At 52.9% G+C, this 21,998-nt stretch overlaps 1 protein-coding gene across 11 annotated transcripts in view; it reads left to right on the top strand.

Moving 5' to 3' along the window:
* Positions 1-21,998, top strand: part of plekha7 (pleckstrin homology domain containing A7) — a 92,336-nt gene that overhangs the window by 56,929 nt on the left and 13,409 nt on the right. For 6 of the 11 annotated variants that reach the window (XM_031900351.1, XM_031900353.1, XM_031900360.1 and 3 more), the window contains 9 exons: positions 8,203-8,314; positions 9,587-9,691; positions 10,083-10,155; positions 10,234-10,334; positions 13,264-13,442; positions 13,709-14,170; positions 14,315-14,828; positions 16,048-16,134; positions 20,322-20,375. In XM_031900351.1, coding sequence (XP_031756211.1) covers positions 8,203-8,314; positions 9,587-9,691; positions 10,083-10,155; positions 10,234-10,334; positions 13,264-13,442; positions 13,709-14,170; positions 14,315-14,828; positions 16,048-16,134; positions 20,322-20,375 — 1,687 coding nt within the window. Of the gene's footprint in view, positions 1-8,202; positions 8,315-9,586; positions 9,692-10,082; positions 10,156-10,233; positions 10,335-10,916; positions 11,167-13,263; positions 13,443-13,708; positions 14,171-14,314; positions 14,829-16,047; positions 16,135-20,321; positions 20,376-21,998 lie in introns of those variants that run through there. The other 5 variants (XM_031900352.1, XM_031900354.1, XM_031900358.1 and 2 more) reach the window with 4 other exon arrangements.

The raw sequence follows: 21,998 nt of genomic DNA, 5'->3' as shown, positions 1-21,998 counted from the left end.
CTTAAACTACAGGGGGGCCCAGTGCACTTACATCCCAGGGTCACCCCACTCATTATAGGGGCACCCAGTGGCACTTAAACTACAGGGGGGCCCAGTGTACTTACATCCCAGGTTCACCCCACGCATTATAGGGGCACCCAGTGGCACTTAAACTACAGGGGGGCCCATCCCAGTGGCACTTAAACTACAGGGTGGCCCATTGCACTTACATCCCAGGTTCACCCCACTCATTATAGGGGCACCCAGTGGCACTTAAACTACAGGGGGGCCCATTGCACTTACATCCCAGGGTCACCCCACTCATTATAGGGGCACCCAGTGGCACTTAAACTACAGGGGGGCCCATCCCTGTGGCACTTAAACTACAGGGGGGCCCGATTGCACATTTCAAGGTCACTCCACTACAGTCAGATTATAGGGAAACCAAACCCAAATTGGGTGGGATTAATAGGGGCATGTAGGGGGGATTAGGAGGGACATTTCAGGTGGGATTAATAGGGGCAATAGGGTGGGATTAATAGGGGCATGTAGGGGGGATTAGGAGGGACATTTCGGGTGGGATTAATAGGGGCAATAGGGTGGGATTAATAGGGGCATGTAGGAGGGATTAGGAGGGGCATTTAGGGTGGGATTGGTAGGGGCAATAGGGTGGGATTAATAGGGGCATGTAGGAGGGATTAGGAGGGGCATTTAGGGTGGGATTGGTAGGGGCAATAGGGTGGGATTACTCAGGGATGAGCCTTCTCTATGGCACTGAATATCGATAATGAGAACATTCTGGAGTGGAAAGGGTTAGTTAGGGGAATGTGATTGGTTAAACCCACCGGCTGCAGTAATTAAGAAGAATCAGAGCTGCACTTGGGTAAATGGGTTCCTTGGGAGGGGCACAGACTGGCAGCAGCGCATTATGGCACCCTGGGTGCCCCCGTGCCACCCCAGTACCATAAGGAGCCACATTCACCTAAATGGCCGTGGCTGCGCCGGAGCCACCGGCTGTGACAATTCCGCTCCTATTAACCTGCGAGTGTCGTGCGTCGAGTTCCATGAAGTGATTTCAGTGATACCGGCGCCGCGTGGCCCCCGGGGAGCAGTGTCGTTACATCGGCCCCGTTACTATGGCAGCAAAAGGCAAAATGAACAAATACCTGGGAACTTAGCCCCTTTGTCTCCCACCTCTCCGAGCACAAAGGGGGGCCCATTCCTTCCTCCCAATCAATAGGTGGTTTGTGCCCATGTTAGCTTCCCCGGGTACCAACCCCTGCCCTTCTCATTGTGGGGCACAATTATGGCGGGTAATTTCCTTTGCACCCAATAGAGGGCACCTCATTCTACTGGTGGGTTCTCTTTGTACTGGGCATTCTACTGGTTATACTTACCCTCCTCCATATGGGCACTACTGGCAGCAGGGGGCATATAGGGTTAGACTTACCTACCTGTACATGGGCACTACTGGCAGCAGGGGGCATATAGGGTTAGACTTACCTACCTGTACATGGGCACTACTGGCAGCAGGGGGCATATAGGGTTAGACTTACCTACCTGTACATGGGCACTACTGGCAGCAGGGGGCATATAGGGTTAGACTTACCTACCTGTACATGGACACTACTGGCAGCAGGGGGCATATAGGGTTAGACTTACCTACAGAAGGACATTACATGGGGGTTGCTGGGAGTTATACAGAAGGACATTACATGGGGGTTGCTGGGAGTTATACAGAAGGACATTACATGGGGGGGGGGGGAGTTATACAGAAGGGCATTACATGGGGGTTGCTGGGAGTTATACAGAAGGACATTACATGGGGGTTGCTGGGAGTTATACAGAAGGACATTACATGGGGGTTGCTGGGAGTTATACAGAAGGGCATTACATGGGGGTTGCTGGGAGTTATACAGAAGGACATTACATGGGGGTTGCTGGGAGTTATAAAGAAGGACATTACATGGGGGTTGCTGGGAGTTATACAGAAGGACATTACATGGGGGGGGAGTTATACAGAAGGACATTACATGGGGGGGGGAGTTATACAGAAGGGCATTACATGGGGGTTGCTGGGAGTTATACAGAAGGGCATTACATGGGGGTTGCTGGGAGTTATACAGAAGGGCATTACATGGGGGTTGCTGGGAGTTATACAGAAGGACATTACATGGGGGGGGGAGTTATACAGAAGGACATTACATGGGGGTTGCTGGGAGTTATACAGAAGGACATTACATGGGGGGAGTTATACAGAAGGACATTACATGGGGGTTGCTGGGAGTTATACAGAAGGACATTACATGGGGGTTGCTGGGAGTTATACAGAAGGACATTACATGGGGGGGGGAGTTATACAGAAGGACATTACATGGGGGTTGCTGGGAGTTATACAGAAGGGCATTACATGGGGGTTGCTGGGAGTTATACAGAAGGACATTACATGGGGGTTGCTGGGAGTTATACAGAAGGACATTACATGGGGGTTGCTGGGAGTTATACAGAAGGACATTACATGGGGGTTGCTGGGAGTTATACAGAAGGGCATTACATGGGGGTTGCTGGGAGTTATACAGAAGGGCATTACATGGGGGTTGCTGGGAGTTATACAGAAGGACATTACATGGGGGGGGGAGTTATACAGAAGGACATCACATGGGGGGGTGTTATACAGAAGGGCATTACATGGGGGTTGCTGGGAGTTATACAGAAGGGCATTACATGGGGGTTGCTGGGAGTTATACAGAAGGACATTACATGGGGGTTGCTGGGAGTTATACAGAAGGACATTACATGGGGGTTGCTGGGAGTTATACAGAAGGGCATTACATGGGGGTTGCTGGGAGTTATACAGAAGGGCATTACATGGGGGTTGCTGGGAGTTATACAGAAGGACATTACATGGGGGTTGCTGGGAGTTATACAGAAGGACATTACATGGGGGGGAGTTATACAGAAGGACATTACATGGGGGGGGGGAGTTATACAGAAGGACATCACATGGGGGGGTGTTATACAGAAGGGCATTACATGGGGGTTGCTGGGAGTTATACAGAAGGGCATTACATGGGGGTTGCTGGGAGTTATACAGAAGGGCATTACATGGGGGGGTGTTATACAGAAGGGCATTACATGGGGGTTGCTGGAGTTATACAGAAGGGCATTACATGGGGGTTGCTGGGAGTTATACAGAAGGGCATTACATGGGGGTTGCTGGGAGTTATACAGAAGGACATTACATGGGGGGGAGTTATACAGAAGGACATTACATGGGGGGGGGAGTTATACAGAAGGACATTACATGGGGGTTGCTGGGAGTTATACAGAAGGACATTACATGGGGGGGAGTTATACAGAAGGACATTACATGGGGGGGGGGAGTTATACAGAAGGACATTACATGGGGGTTGCTGGGAGTTATACAGAAGGGCATTACATGGGGGTTGCTGGGAGTTATACAGAAGGACATTACATGGGGGGGAGTTATACAGAAGGACATTACATGGGGGGGGGGAGTTATACAGAAGGGCATTACATGGGGGTTGCTGGGAGTTATACAGAAGGACATTACATGGGGGGGAGTTATACAGAAGGACATTACATGGGGGGGGGAGTTATACAGAAGGACATTACATGGGGGTTGCTGGGAGTTATACAGAAGGGCATTACATGGGGGTTGCTGGGAGTTATACAGAAGGACATTACATGGGGGGGAGTTATACAGAAGGACATTACATGGGGGGGGGGAGTTATACAGAAGGACATTACATGGGGGTTGCTGGGAGTTATACAGAAGGACATTACATGGGGGTTGCTGGGAGTTATTCAGAAGGACATTACATGGGGGTTGCTGGGAGTTATACAGAAGGACATTACATGGGGGTTGCTGGGAGTTATACAGAAGGAGACATTACATGGGGGGGAGTTATACAGAAGGACATTACATGGGGGTTGCTGGGAGTTATACAGAAGGACATTACATGGGGGTTGCTGGGAGTTATACAGAAGGACATTACATGGGGGTTGCTGGGAGTTATACAGAAGGACATTACATGGGGGTTGCTGGGAGTTATACAGAAGGACATTACATGGGGGTTGCTGGGAGTTATACAGAAGGACATTACATGGGGGGGAGTTATACAGAAGGACATTACATGGGGGTTCCCGGGAGTTATACAGAAGGACATTACATGGGGGTTGCTGGGAGTTATACAGAAGGGCATTACATGGGGGTTGCTGGGAGTTATACAGAAGGACATTACATGGGGGTTGCTGGGAGTTATACAGAAGGACATTACATGGGGGGGGGAGTTATACAGAAGGACATTACATGGGGGTTGCTGGGAGTTATACAGAAGGACATTACATGGGGGTTGCTGGGAGTTATACAGAAGGACATTACATGGGGGGGAGTTATACAGAATGGCATTACATGGGGGTTGCTGGGAGTTATACAGAAGGACATTACATGGGGGGGAGTTATACAGAAGGGCATTACATGGGGGTTGCTGGGAGTTATACAGAAGGACATTACATGGGGGGGGGAGTTATACAGAAGGACATTACATGGGGGTTGCTGGGAGTTATACAGAAGGACATTACATGGGGGTTGCTGGGAGTTATACAGAAGGACATTACATGGGGGTTGCTGGGAGTTATACAGAAGGACATTACATGGGGGTTGCTGGGAGTTATACAGAAGGACATTACATGGGGGGGGGAGTTTGTATTTATGTAATAATGATATTATAACTTTTTCACACAGTAAATGGCACCGGTGGGAGGAATGTGATACTGGAACTGGGAATTTATCAATAGGAATAGAAATAATAAGGAGTGGGGGGGGGCTACTTGCCCGTGACATCTTCCTGGGGCATTTTATAAGTGGGAACCGGGAGAGCAATAAAGGGAACGAGCCGCGACCCTCAGAGCAGGACTTGGGTTCCAGAAGCCATAAGGTGGTAAATGGTGTCTAAAAGGAAGCGTTGTTGGGATTATGATGTCACTCATACATCATCACTTCCTGATATGATGTCACTCATACAACGTCACTTCCTGATATGATGTCACTCATACAACGTCACTTCCTGTTATTGTCTAAAAAGAGGAGTTAGGATTATGATGTCGCCCCTAAATAAATATGATACGCCCCTAAATGTGAAGGGGGGGGAGTTTCCTGGGCCTAATAACCGTTACACATGTGAATAACACGCAGATACATGTAACTAGGGACATTTTGTGCCCATCCTTGTAGCCTGCTGATTCCTGGCAAAACCATCTGTGCCCTCCCCTGGTACCAACTCTGTAAACAAATATGCCAGCTGGGTCCATCTGCTTAGTGTGCCCCAGTCCCACAGGCAGGGCGTAGGCTGGCATTAACCCTCGCTGGCACCAACCTGCTGGCACAATACTGTTTGTGCTGCCAACCCCTCCCCTCAGGGCTCTGCTCTGTTTACTGACTTCCATAATCACCCCATGGGCCCCGGGGCCCCCAGGCACCTGCTTATGTGAGAGAGAACCCCCATGTGCAGAATAACATGTAATATGGAGAACAGCGAACCCTGGAACTTTAAAGTGGGGGCCCTAGTGTAGTACTGAGTACAATAAATGTATTGCCTTTATATCTATACGGGATGTAATTCTATTCTAATGATGCCAATGGGGCCAGTGGGTAACAGACTGGGGGAGACAGGGGCCGGCGGGTAACAGACTGGGGGAGACAGGGGCCGGTGGGTAACAGACTGGGGGAGACAGGGGCCGGTGGGTAACAGACTTGGGGAGACAGAGACCGGTGGGTAACAGACTGGGGGAGACAGGGGCCGGTGGGTAACAGACTGGGGAGACAGAGACCGGTGGGTAACAGACTGGGGGAGACAGGGGCCGGCGGGTAACAGACTGGGGGAGACAGGGGCCGGCGGGTAACAGACTGGGGGGAGACAGGGGCCGGTGGGTAACAGACTGGGGGAGACAGGGGCCGGTGGGTAACAGACTGGGGGAGACAGGGGCCGGTGGGTAACAGACTGGGGGAGACAGGGGCCGGTGGGTAACAGACTGGGGGAGACAGGGTCCGGCGGGTAACAGACTGGGGGAGACAGGGGCCGGTGGGTAACACAGTGGGGGAGACAGGGGCCGGCGGGTAACACCCTGGGGGAGACAGGGGCCGGTGGGTAACAGACTGGGGGAGACAGGGGCATAGGAGGGTATAGTAGGGGCATAGGAGGGTATAGTAGGGGCATAGGAGGGTATAGTATGGGCATAGGAGGGTATAGTAGGGGCATAGGAGGGTATAGTAGGGGCATAGGAGGGTATAGTAGGGGCATAGGAGGGTATAGTATGGGCATAGGAGGGTATGGGTATATTATGGGTGTATATGGATATTCAGAGTTGGTATAAATGTATCTGAAATCCTGTCTCAGAGACTCCTTTGATCTGTAATTGGATTTGGGGATTTGGATTCTCCGTGCAGTTTCCATTATACCGAGTAGGGCGCCCCCCCTGCGCCCGGTGCCCACGGAATGCCAAGTGCCCCACAAATCACATTATTGGCTCTCCTGTGTTTACAGAGAAGCGAGCGCGGCTGCATCTCTCATACAGAGACTGTACATTCCCATAGGGCCGAGCTGCTAATAAATACTGTATATAACGCTGTACTTCTGCTCGCAGGCAGAACCCGGGGCGCAGGCTGCAATGTGTCTGTAACAACAATTTATCTGAGTGGCGCAGCCCCCCCCCGAGCAATCCAAGGACAAATTTCCCTACTCGGTGACATTAGCGCGGGATACAGTACTTACCCCTGACGGATATACAGCATTCCCCAGTGCAATATTGTTCTGCCCCACGCTATATATATTTATAATAATTAATACCCCACGCTAATACCCTGTGAGCTGGACTGGAGCAGTAGTGGGGGGGATATCTGGCTTCTTGGTTCCAGCTTGAAGGTCCAATAGGGTGCCATTTGGGCTACTAACCTGCTTATGAGCAACGGGGGGCCCTGACCGAGGGTTGGAGCTCTAAGGGGGGCTTCAGCAGGGAATAGTCACACAAACACTGGTCCAGGTGATCATTTCTATCAGAATCTCGCTATCCACCTACCCGCTTATATATCTTCCTTTGTGACATTGGATGGTTGCCATGGTAACTGGGCAATGCAAGTTTAACACCTTGAGCCATGGTGTAGAACGTGCTGTCAATCTACCTATCATCTCTTGCCTGTTTGTACTCTCAGGCCCAGTCCCACAGGTGGTCCGTTGGGTTTAGCTCAGGGCTCGGTGCCGGCCGGTCAGGTTCTTCCATTGCAGCAAACCCATTCTGTATGGAGCCATAAGAACCTTTCTCAGGAAGAGCAGGGACCCCAAACCCAGACATTAATAGTCAATCCCAGTACATTATTCCTTCATTCAGATAGGCAACGTTCCTCTGGCAATGCCCGCCCCATACCAGTCTGTCATACCAACGTAGTTCCACTGCCCCAGGGTCCAGTTTCCACCATGTTCTCACCAGTCCGGCCCACACTGACATTGCACTTGGGGGTGTTGGGCTTGTGTGTGTGGTTGCTCGCCCATAGGAAGCCCACTCTCCCCACGCATGGTCCATGCTCAGAAGAAGACATGTGAGTGCTGAATGCTACAGACTTTGGGACTTGGTGGCCTCTTTTTGTGAGTTTTTCTGGCCTGGAACTTCTCAACGGACCTATTGTGGCTCCTAGACAGTCCCACTCACCAGTTTTCCTACCGCCCCCATATTTCTCCCATCATTTCCCTTCTTCCATCTTTATCACTTCATTGCCAATAATGGGGTTTCCCTCCCCACCCTGTTCCTGGGTAAGGCCTAGAGGTGCTAGGGGCTCTGTGGCCTAAATCCTCAGGCAACTGCTGGCTTCTCTATACTAGCCACTGTTACCCTACTGGCAGGGGGCCTGCTGGTACTGACCCCCCTATACCTCTTTATTGGGGCACCCATGCCACCTAGCTCCACTGAGCCCTGGCATCGTCCCCAGGCCAAATAGAAAGTGACCAGTACTCAGCCTCCTTGTATAACCTCCCACCCAACCTGGAAACCCACCCTAGTGCTTGGACCTGTGTTCGACCCATATGCCTGGTACTGAATATATCACTGCCGTGCCTCTCCTCTCGTACCTGGGCGACACCTACAGACCCAGTCCTTTCCCGGCGGCAGAGCTTTCTATCTAACCGCAGTCTGCCCTTTCCTTCCCCACAGGCACGGCTCAGCCATGACCCAACCACCAAGCGGCCAGAGACCTTCCAGTGCGGTCAGTGAAGGCTCCACCGCAGTCACCAATTCTACTACCGAGGTCAAACCGGTCTCCAAGGTAAGGAGCCTGCCCGATGTGTGGGTGGGGGGGCATGAGATGTTGTATATAGTGATACTGAGAATAACCAGTCAGCAGGAAGCCCCCTATAATGGCTTTATTGCCAGTCTCTATGCAGGCGTGGGCACTAATGAACCAGTGCGGGGTAATTACAGCCTAGCGATGTGTTTAATTGCCTCCATCTGCTGTCAGTTCCCTCATCCTCGTCTATCGCTTTGTTCCTAAGGGGTTTTATAGGGGCTCCTTGTAACCGCAATGCCAGGCTCAGTGGGTACATTTGTGCCATGAATGTGCCATCTCCTACCCATGGTCATTCTTTTGGCCTTGTATCCCTTGTACATGGGTGAACCCCCTCTCTGCAACTATAACAGCACCCCCTATTGCCTGTTTATTGGGGTTACACTATGGATCCTGCTGCCCTCCCTGTAAAGGAGCCTGAGCTACAGCACTGGTAATGCCCCATGTAGGGTTTGTGGGTGCTGTACTGGGGTATTACTGACCCCCATGGATGTGCCCATCTGGCGCTGTGCATAAAATATCCCAGCATGCCGTTTGTATCTGGGTAATGCATCACTGGGCGGCCCACTCTGGCCAATGACTGGCTCTAAGGCCAAAATGTTGGGTAATGGCCCCCCCACAAATAGATTTGCTTTAATGTACCTGTGGCCCCTCTCACTTACTGATCTGCCAGACAAAGCAGCTCATATCTGATGGAATCGCCAGACAATATGGTGAAACTGCCCCCGTGGCCATGTTCTTGCCCCAGTGCTTGGGCAGTAAGGGGCCTACAACAACCGCCCCAACTGGAAGCTGATTTAGGTGATTAAGAAGAAAATCCTGGTATCAGGGGGGCCCCCCCTCCACGTATGATGAACACGGGGCCCCTTTCTGAGCCAGTTGTTGCCCCGCTGGGGGCAGATAATAATCTCAGCCCACGAGTCAGGCAGAGGGTTAATCAGGGGGCCGGGGAGGGAGGGGGTACAATCTACGCTCAGCACAGGAGTGGAACATTCACCTTAAAATGAACTGAATATAAAGCAGGCAATAACCTCCCACGGCAATTTGCTTTCTATCGCCCCGTTGCCGAGGGGTTGCTTGGCTCAGTACCATAGCAACCGTGCAATTGTTTCTTTACTTCCATCTGCAACTATTAATTTAACAGCGAGTGTCCTCTCTTTATTGTGTTTAAGTGCCTAGGAACATAATGGCACTATAATAATCCATCCGGGGGGGGGGTCCCCGAGCCACTCTCACCTTACCGATCTCTTCCAGGCCCACAAGCCCAGCCACAAAGCCCACAGCTTCGGCAAGCGAGACCACTCGATCAAGCGAAACCCGAACGTCCCAGTGGTGGTGCGAGGCTGGCTGCACAAACAGGTACCTTACTGGGTCCGACCCCCCCTCTCTCTATATATATATATATATATTGTATATATACAGGTTCTGCTCAGCAAGGGGGCCATGTTGGGACCGAGTACAGTGACATGGCCCTATATTATGCCCAAGGGACTCAGTATGGGAGTAGCAGGTAGCCCCCCCCTAGCCTGTGTACCCTGTATTAGTTCCCCATAGAGAGTACAGATGTGGAACCATCCTTGCAGTGAGTGTTTCCCTAGGGAAGAAGAGCATCAGGACGCCCCTATAGTTATATAATACTGGTGTCCCTCAGGGTATTTTACAGGCAGAGGGGGTTCCATTTGGCAGTTAGGGTGCCCGCACTTTGCCCTATGCCCGTGGCATGACCCCAGCTTTGTGCCCCTGTGCGCAGGACAGTTCAGCCATGAAGCTCTGGAAACGGCGCTGGTTCCTCCTGTCCGACTACTGTCTGTTCTACTATAAAGGTAAGAGACAGTCGCCTGAGTGAGTGCCCCTGTCTGTACGAGACTGCTTGGTGCATCTAACGCTCTGTCTGTTCCCAGATCACCAAGAGGAGACGGTTTTGGGGAGTATCCCCCTGCTCAGCTACGTCATCTCCCCCGTGGGGCCAGAGGATCGGGTCAGCCGCAAGTACTCATTCAAGGTATCCTTCCGCCTCTGGTGCCGACATATCCTTCCGCTGCCCTCTGTGTGGGGGGCACAACCTTCACCCCCAGTGCAGTCTCTGCGAGGAGATACTTTCCCTTTATGCTCAGTTATGTGTATCTGGTGCATAAAGGGAAACTAAAACCTTCAACTAACAACCCTGCTGGGGGAAGGTAAGTGGGTGTTATAGGGTTAAACACCCTGCTGGTGCCCTGAGAGGGGGGAATCACCATTGATCAGAATCCCCCCCATTTACAGGGAGTTGCTTTGTTCCTTCTGTAGCCGCTGCTCCTGCAGGGAGTTCCTTGCCTGAGTCATTTGGCTGCCTGGCAGGTGTGTCTTTTTCAGCCTGAGTTACTATGTTACCTTAGTGCATGTGTTGTCAGACTGGGGCGTTGTTGCCCTCAGGGTAGGTGTGTATGTGCCGCTGTCACTGTGGTTACAGGGAGTAGTTGTGTCTGGTCACACACAAGGGAGGGAAAGTACAATAGAACCTTTATTTATAGGCAGGATGACTTCCCCTTTAGCTTGTGTTGCCTTATTGCTGTGTGTGTGTGTGTGTGTGTGAGTGTGTGTGTGTGAGAGAGTGTGAGTGTGTGTGTGGGGGTCAGCGGATGTGCGCACGTCGGGGGTAATGATTGGGATCAGGCAGTTGGTGCAGCTGAATTGCTGAGCTGTCGGGTGAGGGCTACTGAATGGCTGAGTTATTGCTGTGTAAGGGGAGAGATTAGTCTGTCCCACCGGCACCTCCTCACCCCCACGTCCGACCCGCACTGCTCTCTGTCTGCCTACTGGTACCGGTACTGGTCCAGATACACAACTAGGGACATGTAAGTACCTTGCCCAGGGGTGACTGTTACCCCAATGTTTATATATCTGTAACCTTGTTATGGGCTAAGGGGGCCCAGCCTGAAGGCCAGTTAGGGGGGATTTGGGGTGAGTGCTTATTTGTGCCCTGGGTACCCCTGGAACTATAGCAGGGTGACTGTTACCCCAATGTTTCTATATATCTGTAACCTTGTTATGGGCTAAGGGGGCCCAGCCTGAAGGCCAGTTAGGGGGGATTTGGGGTGCTTATTTGTGCCCTGGGTACCCCTGGAACTATAGCGGGGTGACTGTTACCCCAATGTTTCTATATATCTGTAACCTTGTTATGGGCTAAGGGGGCCCAGCCTGAAGGCCAGTTAGGGGGGGATTTGGGGTGAGTGCTTATTTGTGCCCTGGGTACCCCTGGAACTATAGCAGGGTGACTGTTACCCCAATGTTTCTATATATCTGTAACCTTGTTATGGGCTAAGGGGGCCCAGCCTGAAGGCCAGTTAGGGGGGGATTTGGGGTGAGTGCTTATTTGTGCCCTGGGTACCCCTGGAACTATAGCGGGGTGACTGTTACCCCAATGTTTCTATATATCTGTAACCTTGTTATGGACTAAGGGGGCCCAGCCTGAAGGCCAGTTAGGGGGGGATTTGGGGTGAGTGCTTATTTGTGCCCTGGGTACCCCTGGAACTATAGCGGGGTGACTGTTACCCCAATGTTTCTATATATCTGTAACCTTGTTATGGACTAAGGGGGCCCAGCCTGAAGGCCAGTTAGGGGGGGATTTGGGGTGAGTGCTTATTTGTGCCCTGGGTACCCCTGGAACTATAGCGGGGTGACTGTTACCCCAATGTTTCTATATATCTGTAACCTTGTTATGGGCTAAGGGGGCCCAGCCTGAAGGCCAGTTAGGGGGGGATTTGGGGTGAGTGCTTATTTGTGCCCTGGGTACCCCTGGAACTATAGCGGGGTGACTGTTACCCCAATGTTTCTATATATCTGTAACCTTGTTATGGGCTAAGGGGGCCCAGCCTGAAGGCCAATTAGGGGGGGATTTGGGGTGAGTGCTTATTTGTGCCCTGGGTACCTCTGGAACTATAGCGGGGTGACTGTTACCCCAATGTTTCTATATATCTGTAACCTTGTTATGGGCTAAGGGGGCCCAACCTGAAGGCCAGTTAGGGGGGGATTTGGGGTGAGTGCTTATTTGTGCCCTGGGTACCCCTGGAACTATAGCGGGGTGACTGTTACCCCAATGTTTCTATATATCTGTAACCTTGTTATGGGCTAAGGGGGCCCAGCCTGAAGGCCAGTTAGGGGGGGATTTGGGGTGAGTGCTTATTTGTGCCCTGGGTACCCCTGGAACTATAGCGGGGTGACTGTTACCCCCAATGTTTCTATATATCTGTAACCTTGTTATGGGCTAAGGGGGCCCAGCCTGAAGGCCAGTTAGGGGGGGATTTGGGGTGAGTGCTTATTTGTGCCCTGGGTACCCCTGGAACTATAGCGGGGTGACTGTTACCCCAATGTTTCTATATATCTGTAACCTTGTTATGGGCTAAGGGGGCCCAGCCTGAAGGCCAGTTAGGGGGGGATTTGGGGTGAGTGCTTATTTGTGCCCTGGGTACCCCTGGAACTATAGCGGGGTGACTGTTACCCCAATGTTTCTGTATATCTGTAACCTTGTTATGGGCTAAGGGGGCCCAGCCTGAAGGCCAGTTAGGGGGGGATTTGGGGTGAGTGCAGTTTCTATTAATCCAATGATTCCCAATGAGCCGTTAAAGATTTATTAAAGTTACAATTATGCGCTATCTTCTCCATAAAAGTTGTGACCCAATTTCCGAGGCTTTGCCCCCTCCCTCCCCCCAGGGCCCCCCCTTACTGGCACCTTTTGTATTTGCACAATCCCTTTTGCACGGAGAGAGGAGAGAATGTCGCTTTGTCCCCTGGTCGGTCTCTGTGCTGGATCTGTAGGAATGAGGGGCAGGGGGGGGCTCATTCCGCACATTACTGGGCGCACCGGGGCATTCCCTACGGGGCAATAAGCACAGGGAAGAGGAGGGTATTAGAGAGCACCCCCCGTATTGATACACTTGCTCTGTCTCTTTCAGGCTGTGCATGCTGGGATGCAAACGAATATTAACCCTAAAGGCTCTGGCGTTGGGGCTCAGCAGGACCAGTCGGGGATGCGCACCTACTTCTTCAGCGCCGAAACGCAGGAGGATATGAATGGCTGGATCAGGGTGATGAACCAAGCTGCACTCATGCAAACACCCCCAGGGGCCCGGAGGCAAGTTCCCTGCACTGCTGCACTCAATAGCCCAGCTAGAATTAACTCCTCGGGTGCACCTGGAATTTTCTGCACCCACACACTGCACCTCTTGTTCCCATCGGCCATTAGGGTTCCTGGCGTCTGTCCCCATTAGGTTCCTGACCTGCCGCCCCAGTAAAGGGCAAGTTGTAACACCCTTTGCCCAGATCATTGCTGAGCTACTCGGGGCGGGTAAGTGGGATCCCTGGAATTCCACGTATTTCTCATTTCTGTGCTTTTTGCAGTGACAGTGACAGCGCCGAGTGGCCGGCAGCCCAAGGGGACAACCACGTCGATTCCTTCAAAGAACCTGCGCAGCCAGAAGGCGTCCAGAGGAAGGAAAACTACCAGAGCGCCAAGGAGAGGGGCCAACCCGCCAAGCAGGAAGAGCCGAGGCGCCAGTCGCTGGAAGAAAACCGCCATTCCCTCCCCAGGTCTAAGAACTTGCTGGTCTCCAGCGACGGCGAATCGGCTTTCACCGATTTCTCCAAAACCTACCGGAGCCAGAAAGCTCAGCCGCAGCCGCAGACCTTGGAGAGGAACGGGACCCTCCCTGGTACTTACAGCACAAGCCCCATCCAGCAGAACGGCACAAACGGGTACCGCAGAGTTATTGCCCCCCACCCCACCATGGAGAGGCAGGGCCAGAGGCGGAGCAACATGGTCCAGGTGGAGCATTGGGTGAAGGTGCAGAAGGACAATCGGAGGTGAGTGGTTATGATCCCCCCTTTTTAACCAACACCCCCAGTTTCTATTACTTCTGCTCTTTATTTGGGCAAAAGGGCAGCCCCGTCCCATTTGGAAAGAGGGGTACCAGGTCCAATTCATGATGGTTCCCCTGTACCTTTCAGGCCTTCGGACTACACCGTTCCTCGACACGTCGTCAATCAACACAACCTTCACTTTGAGAATTACCAAACGTTGCCAAAGACCAGCCGGCAGCCCCCCGGCCTGTCCCCCCCCACCGACCGCCATTTGCCCAGTGACTATAAATATGCGCAGGACCGGGTCAAGAACTACAAGATGTCCAACGTGGAGCGCCAAGCCACCAAGGAGGGGACGGTGTGGCAGCTGTACGAGTGGCAGCAGAGGCAGCAGTTCAAGCACGGCAGCCCCACGGGGCCCATTTACATGACTTCTGCAGACATGGTGGATCGGAGCCGGAGTAAAAGTACCTTAGACGTCCCCCGGTGCATTTCTGTTCCCCCCTCTCCGTCGGACGTCCCCCCGTCACTCCCTATGAAAGCCTTTTCCATCAGGAGGCCCCACACCCCCGCTGACAGGTTAACCGTCCGGCCGGAGGAGAGGCAAATGGACGCCCCCTACATGGGATCCCCGCAGAAGAGCCGCGCCCAAGCAATTAAGGTAAGTGCACTGCCGGTTCTCCCTCAGTACGTCGCTAACTGTTAACTGGTGGGAAAGTGCGGGGTTTAGTGTGTGCCCAGTGATTGGCCGTTCTATTCTTAGAAAGGCATCTGTCAGTTTGTGTGTGCGGCAGCGGCACAATGTGATTGGTGGGGAGGAGCCGGTGTTTGTGCTGCACAGGTGTCCCACATAGTTCTGCTGGGAAACTCTATACAACACTGGTGTGTTACACACCCACACCCCACCCACTCCCCCCACCCACACCCACTCACTAGAATGTGGGTGAGTTTTTATGTAAACTCACCTTCTGATAAATCTGCCCCATGGTTCTGTTAGTCCAGCTCTAGTGCCCAGCATCACGCAGGCACCAACACTGGCATTGGCCGAGCTCTCTCCTGGGCTTAGTGTCTCACCCCCTGCACCCCTACATCCTTATATCCCTGTACCCCTGCACCCTATACCCCTGCACCCCTACATCCTTATATCCCTGTACCCCTGCACCCTATACCCCTGCACCCCTACATCCATATATCCCTGTACCCCTGCACCCTATACCCCTGCACCCCTATACCACTGCACCCCTATATCCCTGCACCCCTACATCCTTATATCCCTGTACCCCTGCACCCTATACCCCTGCACCCCTATACCACTGCACCCCTATATCCCTGCACCCCTACATCCTTATATCCCTGTACCCCTGCACCCTATACCCCCACATCCCTTTAACCCTGCACCCCTATATCCCTGCACCCCTACATCCATATATCCCTGTACCCCTGCACCCTATACCCCTGCACCCCTATACCCCTGCACCCCTATATCCCTGCACCCCTACATCCTTATATCCCTGTACCCTGCATCCCTATATCCCTGCACCCCTATATCCCTGTACCCCTATATCCCTGTACCCCTATATCCCTATACCCCTGCACCCCTATATCCTTGCACCCCTATACCCCTGCACCTCTATACCCCTGCACCCCTATACCCCCAAACCCCTATATCCCTATACTCCTGCACCCCTATACCCCTGCACCCCCATACACCTGCACCCCCATATCCCTGCACCTCCATACCCCTGCACCCCTATACCCCTGCACCCCTATACCACTATACTCCTATACCCCTGCACCCCTATATCCCTATACCCACTGTACCCCTCCATCCCCCCCACTGTACCCCCAGTGTAACAGCCCTACTCTGCTTCCTTTCCCAGGCTGCCTCGCACGTGGACCGGCGCTCTATGCCCGCCTTCGGGTACATGACCCACACTGTAAGTGCCCCCAGTTTGCATGGCAAGTCGGTAAGATGTTCATCTTCTTATTTGGCATTCTGTAGTTTCCTGCTAGAAACAGCAACTTTGGGCAAATTGATCTCTTAACCAAAACTTGTTTCCCGTTCCCCATGAATTTACAGTAGAAAGGCGAGCCTAACGAGCGACATTAACGATGGCTGTAGCCGTACTAATTATATAGGGCACTGCCCATTGGCCACAGGGCTCATTGGCCAAAACTACAGGCTCCCAGTGACTGCACTTAGTGGGGATCAGACCTCCCTGATTCAGTCCTGAGACAGTCGGCAGCCTACAGGGGCCACACTCTCCCCCCCCCCCCCAATGTGCCCTGATTGGCAGCACCCCGAGGGGTTAAGGAAAGGATCCGGAAGAATCGGTCAGTGTCAGAAATTACACGATTGCCAAATAAACCCACTGGGTGCCGATGGGTGTTTTGTGCTGCCCCCTAGTGCCCACCGTGGGTCTCGTTCCTCTGCACATCATCACCTCCTCATCCTCACTGCTTGTTTGGGGGGAGCCCCTTTGTGTGTGTAATGTGCCCACTTGCCCCCCACTAAGAACCCCATAATGCTGTAGGAATCCCCAGTTTGGGGGCCCTTTCCTTGCTGATGTACAGGGCCCGCTTGGCTCCGCCTCCGGCCTAGAATATAAAGCATCTCCCCAGTGAGGATGAAAGTGATTGGTCAGCACCGTCTCTAGCAGATAAGTGATTGGCAGTAAATCATTGATTGGCAGCAGTTCTCTCGCGCCCCCGGGGGCCCATCTCATTAAGCAAAGCTAAATAATGAATGTGCTGGGGATCGATGGGCCGCGCTTCTCCCTGGTACCAGCGCCCGTTTATTAATAACCCAGTCAGTTTTATAGTCAGCGCCAAGGTTCTGTTTGGTGTAAATCTGCCCCGGGGGCTCTGGGATTGGTGTAACGATGCTAAAGATGTGCCCATTGGCCAGAATTGGGCACCTACACGCGGGTCTGGGCTACCCATTTGGGGGGTACCTGCCCGTACCCCTGAAATTACTGTCCGTATCCGTATATAGCACTGACATACCCCATTGCGCTGCACAGAGACTGCCCAATCAGTTCCATCCATCCCTGCCCAGCTACTGGGGCCCCTGTCACTGGGTCTATAAATGCCCCCCCAGGGCAGTTGTGCTGCGCATCTGTTCATACATTATCAGCCGCTGGGGGGCCCCTGTCACTGGGTCTATAAATGCCCCCCCGGGCAGTTGTGCTGCGCATCTGTTCATACATTATCAGCCGCTGGGGGGCCCCTGTCACTGGGTCTATAAATGCCCCCCCGGGCAGTTGTGCTGCGCATCTGTTCATACATTATCAGTCGCTGGGGGGCCCCTGTCACTGGGTCTATAAATGCCCCCCCAGGGCAGTTGTGCCGCACATCTGTTCATACATTATCAGTCGCTGGGGGGCCCCTGTCACTGGGTCTATAAATGCCCCCCCCAGGGCAGTTGTGCCGCACATCTGTTCATACATTATCAGCCGCTGGGGGGCCCCTGTCACTGGGTCTATAAATGCCCCCCCCCGGGCAGTTGTGCCGCACATCTGTTCATACATTATCAGCCGCTGGGGGGCCCCTGTCACTGGGTCTATAAATGCCCCCCCCAGGGCAGTTGTTCTGCATATCTCTTCATACATTATCAGGCGCTGGGGGGCCCCTGTCACTGGGTCTATAAATGCCCCCCCAGGGCAGTTGTGCCGTGCATCTGTTCATACATTATCAGCCGCTGGGGGGGCCCTGTCACTTGGTCTATAAATACCCCCCCAGGGCAAATGTGCCGTGCATCTGTTCATACATTATCAGCCTCTGGGGGGCCCCTGTCACTGGGTCTATAAATGCCCCCCCAGGGCAGTTGTACCGCACATCTGTTCATACATTATCAGTCGCTGGGGGGCCCCTGTCACTGGGTCTATAAATGCCCCCCCCAGGGCAGTTGTACCGCACATCTGTTCATACATTATCAGCCGCTGGGGGGCCCCTGTCACTGGGTCTATAAATACCCCCCCAGGGCAGTTGTACCGCACATCTGTTCATACATTATCAGTCGCTGGGGGGCCCCTGTCACTGGGTCTATAAATGCCCCCCCCAGGGCAGTTGTGCCGCACATTTGTTCATACATTATCAGCCGCTGGGGGGCCCCTGTCACTGGGTCTATAAATGCCCCCCCCCAGGGCAGTTGTGCCGCACATCTGTTCATACATTATCAGCCGCTGGGGGGCCCCTGTCACTGGGTCTATAAATGCCCCCCCCCAGGGCAGTTGTGCCGCACATCTGTTCATACATTATCAGCCGCTGGGGGGCCCCTGTCACTGGGTCTATAAATGCCCCCCCCAGGGCAGTTGTGCTGCGCATCTGTTCATACATTATCAGCCGCTGGGGGGCCCCTGTCACTGGGTCTATAAATGCCCCCCCCCAGGGCAGTTGTGCTGCGCATCTGTTCATACATTATCAGCCGCTGGGGGGCCCCTGTCACTGGGTCTATAAATGCCCCCCCCAGGGCAGTTGTGCCGCACATCTGTTCATACATTATCAGCCGCTGGGGGGCCCCTGTCACTGGGTCTATAAATGCCCCCCCAGGGCAGTTGTGCCATGCATCTGTTCATACATTATCAGCCGCTGGGGGGGCCCTGTCACTTGGTCTATAAATACCCCCCCAGGGCAGTTGTGCCGTGCATCTGTTCATACATTATCAGCCGCTGGGGGGGCCCTGTCACTTGGTCTATAAATGCCCCCCCAGGGCAGTTGTACCGCACATCTGTTCATACATTATCAGCCGCTGGGGGGGCCCTGTCACTTGGTCTATAAATACCCCCCCAGGGCAAATGTGCCGTGCATCTGTTCATACATTATCAGCCTCTGGGGGGCCCCTGTCACTGGGTCTATAAATGCCCCCCCAGGGCAGTTGTACCGCACATCTGTTCATACATTATCAGTCGCTGGGGGGCCCCTGTCACTGGGTCTATAAATGCCCCCCCCCAGGGCAGTTGTACCGCACATCTGTTCATACATTATCAGTCGCTGGGGGGCCCCTGTCACTGGGTCTATAAATGCCCCCCCCCAGGGCAGTTGTACCGCACATCTGTTCATACATTATCAGCCGCTGGGGGGCCCCTGTCACTGGGTCTATAAATACCCCCCCAGGGCAGTTGTACCGCACATCTGTTCATACATTGTCAGCCGCTGGGGGGCCCCTGTCACTGGGTCTATAAATGCCCCCCCCAGGGCAGTTGTGCCGCACATTTGTTCATACATTATCAGCCGCTGGGGGGCCCCTGTCACTGGGTCTATAAATGCCCCCCCCAGGGCAGTTGTGCCGCACATCTGTTCATACATTATCAGCCGCTGGGGGGCCCCTGTCACTGGGTCTATAAATGCCCCCCCCCAGGGCAGTTGTGCTGCGCATCTGTTCATACATTATCAGCCGCTGGGGGGCCCCTGTCACTGGGTCTATAAATGCCCCCCCCAGGGCAGTTGTGCTGCGCATCTGTTCATACATTATCAGCCGCTGGGGGGCCCCTGTCACTGGGTCTATAAATGCCCCCCCCAGGGCAGTTGTGCCGCACATCTGTTCATACATTATCAGCTGCTGGGGGGCCCCTGTCACTGGGTCTATAAATGCCCCCCCAGGGCAGTTGTGCCGTGCATCTGTTCATACATTATCAGCCGCTGGGGGGGCCCTGTCACTTGGTCTATAAATACCCCCCCAGGGCAGTTGTGCCGTGCATCTGTTCATACATTATCAGCCGCTGGGGGGGCCCTGTCACTTGGTCTATAAATACCCCCCCAGGGCAGTTGTGCCGTGCATCTGTTCATACATTATCAGCCGCTGGGGGGGCCCTGTCACTGGGTCTATAAATACCCCCCCTGGGGCAGTTGTGCTGCGCATCTGTTCATACATTATCAGCCGCTGGGGGGCCCCTGTCACTGGGTGTATAAATGCCCCCCCAGGGCAGTTGTGCCGCTCATCTGTTCATACATTATCAGCCACTGGGGGGCCCCTGTCACTGGGTGTATAAATGCCCCCCCCCAGGGGGCCGCAGTGCATGGGGAGTCACAACCGCCAGTGCATGTCTCTGTGGCACCATAACTGTCACTTTTACACATTTTATATTCACAAATTATTCTGTAAAGCTGAGAGCTGACCCCCCCGAGAGACTCACCTGTCCCTGTCCCCCCCCAGGCGGATGATACCTACCTGCAGCTCAAGAAGGACTTGGAGTATTTGGATCTAAAGGTAACGGCGCTTGTGCCTCATTGCTGCTCCTCGGTTCTGATTGGTGCTTTGCTTTGGGTCTTTGGGTCTTTGGGTCACAGGCACCTTTTATATGTAATGTACTAATAATGCACCTTAGTGGGTTCCCTGCACCATCCCGGCCCCTGGTTTCTTAGCAAAATCTTCTCTTTCCTCCTTTTTTATTGGCTTTGTCCCTTATTCAAAGGGTTAAACGGTTATAATTATTCCCCTGTACTAAGCACAATTCAGCAGGAACAGCCCCCTAAGTTTGCTCATAGCCTGTACAGAGAGATACCATAAAACTATGGCACATAGGGATTCCCCTGTACTAAGCACAATTCAGCAGGAACAGCCCCCTAAGTTTGCCCATAGCCTGTACAGAGAGATACCATAAAACTATGGCACATAGGGATTCCCCTGTACTAAGCTCAATTCAGCAGGAACAGCCCCCTAAGTTTGCTCATAGCCTGTACAGAGAGATACCATAAAACTATGGCACATAGGGATTCCCCTGTACTAAGCAAAATTCAGCAGGAACAGCCCCCTAAGTTTGCCCATAGCCTGTACAGAGAGATACCATAAAACTATGGCACATAGGGATTCCCCTGTACTAAGCACAATTCAGCAGGAACAGCCCCAAAGTTTCCTCATAGTCTGTACAGAGAGATACCATAAAACTATGGCACATAGGGATTCCCCTGTACTAAGCACAATTCAGCAGGAACAGCCCCTAAGTTTGCTCATAGCCTGTACAGAGAGATACCATAAAACTATGGCACATAGGGATTCCCCTGTACTAAGCACAATTCAGCAGGAACAGCCCCTAAGTTTGCTCATAGCCTGTACAGAGAGATACCATAAAACTATGGCACATAGGGATTCCCCTGTACTAAGCACAATTCAGCAGGAACAGCCCCCTAAGTTTGCCCATAGCCTGTACAGAGAGATACCATAAAACTATGGCACATAGGGATTCCCCTGTACTAAGCACAATTCAGCAGGAACAGCCCCCTAAGTTTGCCCATAGCCTGTACAGAGAGATACCATAAAACTATGGCGCATAGGGATTCCCCTGTACTAAGCACAATTCAGCAGGAACAGCCCCCTAAGTTTGCCCATAGCCTGTACAGAGAGATACCATAAAACTATGGCACATAGGGATTTCCCTGTACTAAGCACAGTTCAGCAGGAACAGCCCCCTACGTTTGCTCATAGCCTGTACAGAGAGATACCATAAAACTATGGCACATAGGGATTCCCCTGTACTAAGCACAATTCAGCAGGAACAGCCCCCTAAGTTTGCCCATAGCCTGTACAGAGAGATACCATAAAACTATGGCACATAGGGATTTCCCTGTACTAAGCACAGTTCAGCAGGAACAGCCCCCTACGTTTGCTCATAGCCTGTACGGAGAGATACCATAAAACTATGGCACATAGGGATTCCCCTGTACTAAGCACAATTCAGCAGGAACAGCCCCCTACGTTTGCTCATAGCCTGTACGGAGAGATACCATAAAACTATGGCACATAGGGATTCCCCTGTACTAAGCACAATTCAGCAGGAACAGCCCCCTAAGTTTGCCCATAGCCTGTACAGAGAGATACCATAAAACCATGGCA

Source organism: Xenopus tropicalis, chromosome 4, assembly GCF_000004195.4.
Source record: "Xenopus tropicalis strain Nigerian chromosome 4, UCB_Xtro_10.0, whole genome shotgun sequence".
NCBI lineage: Eukaryota > Metazoa > Chordata > Amphibia > Anura > Pipidae > Xenopus > Xenopus tropicalis.
This window is presented reverse-complemented; position numbering and strand designations above follow the sequence as displayed.